This window comes from Manihot esculenta, chromosome 10 (assembly GCF_001659605.2).
Source record: "Manihot esculenta cultivar AM560-2 chromosome 10, M.esculenta_v8, whole genome shotgun sequence".
Lineage (NCBI taxonomy): Eukaryota > Viridiplantae > Streptophyta > Magnoliopsida > Malpighiales > Euphorbiaceae > Manihot > Manihot esculenta.
Window position 1 is genome coordinate 6,960,942 of NC_035170.2, and position 8,052 is coordinate 6,968,993.

An 8,052-nucleotide genomic window follows, 5' to 3' on the forward strand; every position below is an offset into this window, starting at 1 on the left:
TCCTATCCAGGGTAGGATGAGTCTTAATGATAAAATGGGTGTTAAGGTATCCAAGTCTTCCTTTCTTCGGGTGGGACTGCGTTACACACTTGTCAGATTCTTATCACGTGACTCTATTTTATAATGACAACTCATGGACTAGCTTGAGCGACTCTTACGTAGTATCAAACATGCAAATAGTGATTTAGAGTACTAAAGAAAATGTCCATTATTTATATTTAACCTCCATTTATTTGTAAAAATAATTTGTATTTGAAAAATATTTTTTAACAAGATAATTTATTTTTTATTACTTAATTTTAATTTAAAAAATAAAATATATTAAAAAATTTATATATAGGATTCTTAGTGTGGATCTTAAACCGTAAAAAATGATTTTCTCTTCTCAAAAGAAAAAGTAATTTTCTTTAAAATATCTTAATCATCCTCTCTAAAATATCTTAATTTTTTTTTTAAAAAAATATTTTTTATTAACTAAATTTTTTGAGTATTCCAAAAATTAAAACATATAAAAAATATTCTCCCGAAAAATATTTTGCATGAAACAAACTTAGCCATAAATAATAATGAAATGCATTATGTGATTCCTAAGTGTTTTATATTGCATTACATGATCTAAATGGTATAAACTATGAAAAAACTGTTGGCTTTGCTACTAAAATTAAGCTGAAAAAGTGAATAATTTTTAATGTCATGAACTCATAACCTCTAAATTACAAATAGAATAATTTTATCAATACAATATTAAATCATAAATATAGAGATATTACTATTATTTTATTTTTAATTTTTATAACCAAAACATAGAATGTCCTTCAAATCAATTGCCTTAATTTAACCAAATGCCAGTCTAGATGACAATGATGTCTAAACTGTAGTTAATTGTGTGTTAGTTACAATTAAACTTAAAGAAATGAAGATGTAATGGAACATCTTACAACTGGTATATAATTTTAGATCAGCAGTCATTATCCCATTTGACTGAAACCCATATCTTCAAATTCTACATTATAAAAGCACAGCAAACTTCTGTATTTATTAACCCATTTCCTTTAAATATAGAAGAGAAGAGACCCAGACAACAATTCTCTTCTAGAAAAGAATCTGCATGGTGATTTTTCCTTTTTCTTGGTTTTCTTTAAAGAGCAGTGGAGTGTACACAGCTTCAGTAATCAAGTAGTCACTCACATGCACTAGCTGGCTATTTACCTCTCTTCTTTCCACATTGCCTAAACGTAACTCGAAAGCAAAAATCAAACTGATCAGAACCAGAAGAAACAAGCATTCTTCTTCTTTTCGCAAAGGGTATATATTTATATATCCCTCTCTTTATATATAATACAACAAGCACCATCTAGCTATAGTGTGGCCTACCCTTTTCAAGCCAATGGATCATCTTTCTTCTGAGAGTGTCATCTTTGATTCATATGGTTTCAGTGGCCAAGTTGGTATGATTTGGCAAGTAGTGAAAGCACCATTAATTGTGCCTGTCTTGAAATTATTGGTGATGATATGCTTAGTCATGTCAATAATGCTCTTCATTGAAAGAGTTTACATGGGTGTTGTCATAGCTTTTGTGAAGTTGTTTGGAAGGAAACCAAATAAGAGATATAAATGGGAGGCTATCAAGGATGATATTGAGCTTGGCAATTCTGCTTATCCTATGGTTCTTGTTCAAATTCCTATGTACAATGAAAAAGAGGTATGCTTTCTCATGCTCACATTTGGCTTTTATCTTTCTAGATTAAAATATTTTTTTATATACAATTCAATAGTTAATTATTAAAAAAATTATAGTTCTTTTCTACCAACAAACTCTTATGTAATGTTTTGTTGTATATGCAGGTTTATCAATTGTCTATAGGAGCTGCGTGTGGGCTTTCATGGCCGTCTGATCGAATCATAATCCAAGTGCTTGATGATTCAACTGACCCTGCCATTAAGGTCCAAGTTCTAACTCTATCTTGAAATACTATTATGTCCAATTTAAGGTATTTGTCTGATACGCTAATCTTTTTTATATCAAAATTAATAATATTACCCCGTCAAAGTTGGTACTCGCGCCAACTATATCGGTTTAAATCGAAAAAATTAATTGTACTTTAAAATTAATTGTACTGAATTAATTTGAAATTTCAGTTCAGTTTTTTATTATTTTATTCGATTAGATTTTAATTTTAAAAATTTCGATTATTTCGATTCGATTTTAATAAAAAAATTAAAAAAATTGAATCGAATTAATCAATGATAATAGTATATCATTTTCAATAATATAGATAGATTAGGTCATATTAAATTAAAATATTTCAATTAAATTTTAAAATATTAAAAATAAAGTATAAAAAATAAAAAAAATTAAATCAATTCGATTCGATTTTTTACCAAAATATGTTCGGTTCAATTTTCATAAATATTAAATTTTCAATTTTCAATAGTTCGGTTCGGTTTTAAACGGAACCGACCGAATGATCACCCTAATTGTGTGGATTAATGTGCTCGAATTGGATGATCTACCGAGAAATTTTTATTAAATTTAAAAAAAAGTTGAAAAGTGGTGTTTATTTTTTGTTATTTTTGACCTATACAAAACAGAGCTTGGTGGAAATGGAATGCCAGAGATGGGCAAACAAAGGAATAAATATAAAGTATGAGATAAGAGATAACAGAAATGGGTACAAAGCAGGAGCTCTTAAAGAAGGAATGAAACACAGCTATGTGAAACAATGCGACTATGTGGCAATTTTTGATGCTGATTTCCAGCCTGAGCCTGACTTCCTTTGGCGCACCATTCCTTTTCTTCTTCACAATCCTCACATTGCTCTTGTTCAAGCTCGCTGGAAATTTGGTACTGCCTTCTCTTTTCTGATCATTAATTCTACCCTTTGTTAATCGCATTCTGATTATACATCCTTTCCTATATTAATTTTAATCTACCAGAAAAAGAAAAAGAAAGAAAATTAATATAGCAATTGAGAAAATCTAGAGTCATGTTAATAAAATTAATTAAACCCTAATGTTGACACATGAACTATAAATTGAGAGAAGATTGGTAAATTTTTAGGCTGGTCTGTCATTTTCAGATAAATTGACCCTTTAGTATGCCTTGTTGCTATGCTTGTTTAGGAAATTTTCAATTTCTTATGTGATGACCCATTTCAAATTGCTTAGTAGCAAATATGAAAACTTAAATTGAGATTTTCCACCTAATTTATCACAAAATAGGGATTTATATCTTTGTACTATTTGATATAATCTAATGAACATATAAATTAAAAATTAAAATATAAACTCATCAGGAAGCTTAATTATAAATGGTTCAAATTAGTCTTTATTATAATTTAAAAATCTATTAATTCAAATAATCTAAACATTTTAATCTTAGGTTTATATCTTAAATTTTAATTTTAGATAATTAAATTAAAATTTTAAGATTTGGCATGATAAATTAGTCCAAATTAATTTTGATCATAATTTAAAAATATCACATATTATCCATACGACTTTTTTTATTATTTTTTAATTAATTATATTTTTGATTTTTTTTTAAAAATAATTTAAATTTTTTTAAATATCACATTTATATCCCAACTTTTTTTTATCTATCGGATAAAATAATCTAAATTTTTTTACAAATTTACATTTATATCGTAATATTCAAATTTTGAAAAATGAAAATACAATTATCAAAAACATAAAAAAATCAGCAACTATATTCTTGACCAAGGCATCGACATGAAAAAAAAAAAAAATTGATCAACGGCTTTCTTTGCTAGTTGCTTGAGAGAGGATAAAACCTAAATAAATAAAATTGCAATAAAGAAAGAAGTGATAAGTAAGATTAGTTTGGACAAAAAAATAGTTATTTATCTTTTTTTAACGGTTTTTTCTCCAAATTAGTCTTTCTTACCCATTATTTTTATTTTCGTTGGCATTCGTTTAGATTTTATCCTCTCTTGTATTGTCTGCGGAAAAAATTACTGATCAATTTGATTTTTTCTCTTTGCGGGTGTCTTAATTAAGGATGCAACCACTAATCTTCTTAGTATTTTAATAATTATTTTCACAACTATTCAATATTGAAAAATTGAGATATAAATGCGAATTTCTTAAAAAGTTTAGATTATTTTTTCAATAAATTAAGAAGGATAGGATATAAATATGGATTTATAAAAATATTTGGATTATTTTAGTCAATAAATAAAAAATATAAATTACAAAATAATAAAAATACCAAATAGGATGCAATCTCAAATTTTAGTCAAAATTAATTTAGTTTTATAATTAAAATCGTGATAAATCTTAAAAATTAATTTATCCGTCTAAAATTAAAATTTTAAAATATTTTGAATTATATAGATTTGTTGGCCTAATCTAAATTTTGATAATTATATTTTAAAATTTGACTGATTGAATTCTAAATCTTAATAGAATGACAACGTTTCTCTTATCTTGTTTAGGTTAACCGTGTCACTTTGTAAAAACTCAAAGCACATTATAAAATTTAAAGTTTAATCGGTAATAAATTTCATTTTTTTATTAATAAATTATCAATCACATCTTCTTATTATTTTTATAAATTCAGAAGTTAAATAGACAATTAATATTGGAATGTGACTTTGTATTTAGCCTCTAATTAATCCATACATTTAATATCAAGTAGGTCAAATGCTTGAAGGAAACACACCTGTGAACCAAAAATAAAGCTTTAAATTTGCTCTTCAACTAGCCAAAATTTAAAATTTTCAGCTTAAATTAAGTTTTGGGAAAAAAAACTTGATGAATAATTTTAATAAATAAGAATTTATTTTTTATAATTTGATGCTAAACAATCTTTGAAATGTGACTCCAAGCTAGGTTTTTATCCAGCAGTTTGATCTGACTATGGTTTTTTTGGGTTGTTTTACAGTTAATTCTGATGAATGCTTAATGACAAGGATGCAAGAAATGTCATTGGATTACCATTTCACTGTGGAGCAAGAAGTGGGCTCTTCAACTTATGCCTTCTTTGGATTCAATGGTATAAACCACCTTAAAACTAAGTTACAAATGAGGTTTTTATATTTATGGAAAACTTAATTTATCGATTTTGAAAAAAAAATTATTAAAACGTTTCTAACATTTTAAAAATCTACAAATTAAATAATCTATCGGTTAATTTGAGTTAATTTTAAATATTCATCCTGTAATCTCTATTATTTTAACTCTATATTTCCACTATCTAGTTTTAGTGATTTAATTATGTATACTATTTAGTATTCGGATCAAAACTAAAATAAATTGATTAATATTTTTTTAATAGAAAGATAAAATAATTTTAAATTTACAAAAATAGAAATTTAGAATTTTTTTTAAGAAAAAAGGAATGGAAATAGTTAATTTTAACAAAATATTAAGATCTTATAGTTTTTATATCAAGGAGTGCATAAAGTCTTTCGGCTTTCAATCGGTGTTAACTAAAGCAGCGTAAAATCATTCAAAAAGTAAACATTAGATAGGTTTAGACGAAAAGTATTTAATTCTGAAGAGAAAATAAGTTGTCTCACATAGTATGATATCCGCATTCAGAAGCCATTTTGAGAATCTAAATAGCATTTTTAGGCCTCAACGGCCATTATATAGCCAAAAGTATTAAGAAACGTAAATTTCTTAACGAGTTTTCTGAATTACAATCTTAATAGCGATTTTAACACCTATATAAAAAATTATAGTCAAAACGCTTTTTGTCGCTAAGTGGTCGCGTTTGGACTGGTTTAGCTTCTAAATATTATTATCATCCATCTTGTCCGCATCATTAACCATGCCACATCCAATTTCTGTATTAAATGCAGGAACTGCTGGTGTATGGAGAATTTCAGCTCTCAATGAAGCAGGAGGATGGAAGGATAGAACAACAGTGGAAGATATGGATTTGGCTGTCAGGGCAAGTCTTAAAGGTTGGAAGTTCGTTTATATTGCTGACCTCAAGGTATTTACTAAATTATCTTTATTTAAAAAATTGATTATATTTGTTACTTGTGCTATTAAAAAAGAAAATCCAAATCCAAAACCTGCTTTGGTTTTTGTATTTTAGGTGAAAAATGAATTACCAAGCACATTCAAAGCTTACAGATACCAGCAACACAGATGGTCTTGTGGCCCTGCAAATCTTTTCAAGAAAATGGCAATGGAAATAATTAGAAACAAGGTAAGTGCTTTTTCTTGTCTCCCATCCACCTATATTCTGCAATATTTTATCAATATTTTTTATTATCACATAAAAATATTAAAATATATTCACAATCAAATATTATTTAAGATAATTTTCCTAGTTTAACTACTGATATCTTGCACTATTTTCTACAGAAAGTGTCAATGTGGAAGAAGTTTTATGTGATCTACAGTTTCTTCTTCGTTAGAAAGATTGTGGCTCATATTGTCACATTCCTGTTTTATTGTGTTGTTTTGCCTGCGACTGTTTTGGTTCCTGAAGTAGAAGTTCCAAAGTGGGGTTATGTCTATATTCCTTCTACTATTACTCTCCTCAATGCTGTTGGAACTCCAAGGTCTCTTTCTATGTCCTTCGTTTAGATTAAATATTTGTTTAATATTGTGGTATGAGATCTGCACAACCTTCATTTAACGACGAGTGACATAATATATTATATATTATAATACGAAACAATTAATTTTGGATTTTATGACAGATTTGAACTGTGTTTTTCTGTCTACGTCCAATAGAGATTTATGATAATTTTTCGAAAAGAAAATATCGATACGCATGACTTTCAAAAATGTGATAAGATCATAGTCTTATGACAAAGTTCGATATGAAAATTTCACCGTTTAGGAGTTAATTTTACATTTTAATTATTTTTTTAGATATTTTTATAATTTTATATATTAGAGTTTTTTTTTCTATTATAAATAGCATTTATTGGTTATTTGATACTCAATTTTCAATTTTTGAAAAATTTTAATAAGATTTTTCGATTTCTAATCTATCTTTCTCTTGTATCATTTTAATCAAACGATATTAATTAAAAATTTTGACGAAATCTAATTAATCTTTTATCGTATTATTTTGCAGATCACTTCATCTATTGATTTTTTGGGTGCTGTTTGAGAATGTAATGTCTATGCATAGAACCAAGGCTACATTTATAGGTTTGTTGGAGGCTGGGAGAGTGAATGAATGGGTTGTTACTGAAAAGCTTGGAGATGCTCTCAAGATTAAGTCAACTACTAAAGCTTCCAGGAAACCTCGCCTCAGGATTGGAGAAAGGTAAACTTCACATTGGAATTGTTGTGTTGATTTTAATTTGATAGGAAGACTAATTTGTTGTTTGCATGTATGAACAGAATGCATATGCAAGAGCTTGGTGTGGGAGCCTATCTCTTCTTTTGTGGGTGCTATGATTTTGCCTTTGGAAAGAACAGTTACTTCATATACCTGTTTCTCCAATCCATGGCCTTCTTCATTTCAGGAATTGGGTATGTTGGGACCTTTGTCCCCACCTCTTAGCCACCACATGCCTTGCCCAGCAATCATCTCTCAAGTGTTTATCCTTATACTTTTAGTCCTTATAGCCCTTTGCATCCTTTGGAAGATTTTTCCTTTTTTATTTTTAATTATATACATATATTTTTTTAATTGTTGAGAAATTAAATTCTGGTCATTCTTTAATATTGAATATAAAGAAAGTTCTGTCAACTACGTTTTTTGGGAGTAGAAAATTCAAGAGGTGAAGTTGCAAATTAGTGTATGTTCATATGGGGTATGGTGCAGAGTAAATGTGGACAAATGGGTTGCTTGGAAATCGGGGATTGGATTTTTTTATTTCTTTTTGGAAATAAAATTTAAAGTTTTTATCATTTTGTATCTTACACTTTCCTTCCATTACTTTATTTATTATAATTTTCACATCACCTTACATCTTTAACAAATTTAAACAAAAATAAAAAATATATATATATATATATATATTATTTTACTCCTTTTTCACTTTACACACTAATGAATTTATATCAAAATAATATTTTATAATACCATTATTAATATTATTAAAAAATATT

The 8,052-nt window shown here is 27.3% G+C and overlaps 1 protein-coding gene across 1 annotated transcript; it reads left to right on the forward strand.

Annotated features, from left to right (window-relative positions):
- Positions 1-1,057: 1,057 nt before the first annotated feature.
- Positions 1,058-7,851, forward strand: LOC110624591 (glucomannan 4-beta-mannosyltransferase 9). The gene is made up of 9 exons (XM_021769793.2): positions 1,058-1,702; positions 1,846-1,944; positions 2,593-2,845; positions 4,907-5,017; positions 5,829-5,965; positions 6,071-6,184; positions 6,343-6,542; positions 7,067-7,261; positions 7,339-7,851. The coding sequence occupies exons 1-9, from the start codon at positions 1,388-1,390 to the stop codon at positions 7,499-7,501; spliced, it is 1,587 nt and encodes a 528-aa protein (XP_021625485.1). The 5' UTR covers positions 1,058-1,387; the 3' UTR covers positions 7,502-7,851.
- The last annotated feature ends 201 nt before the right edge of the window (positions 7,852-8,052 follow it).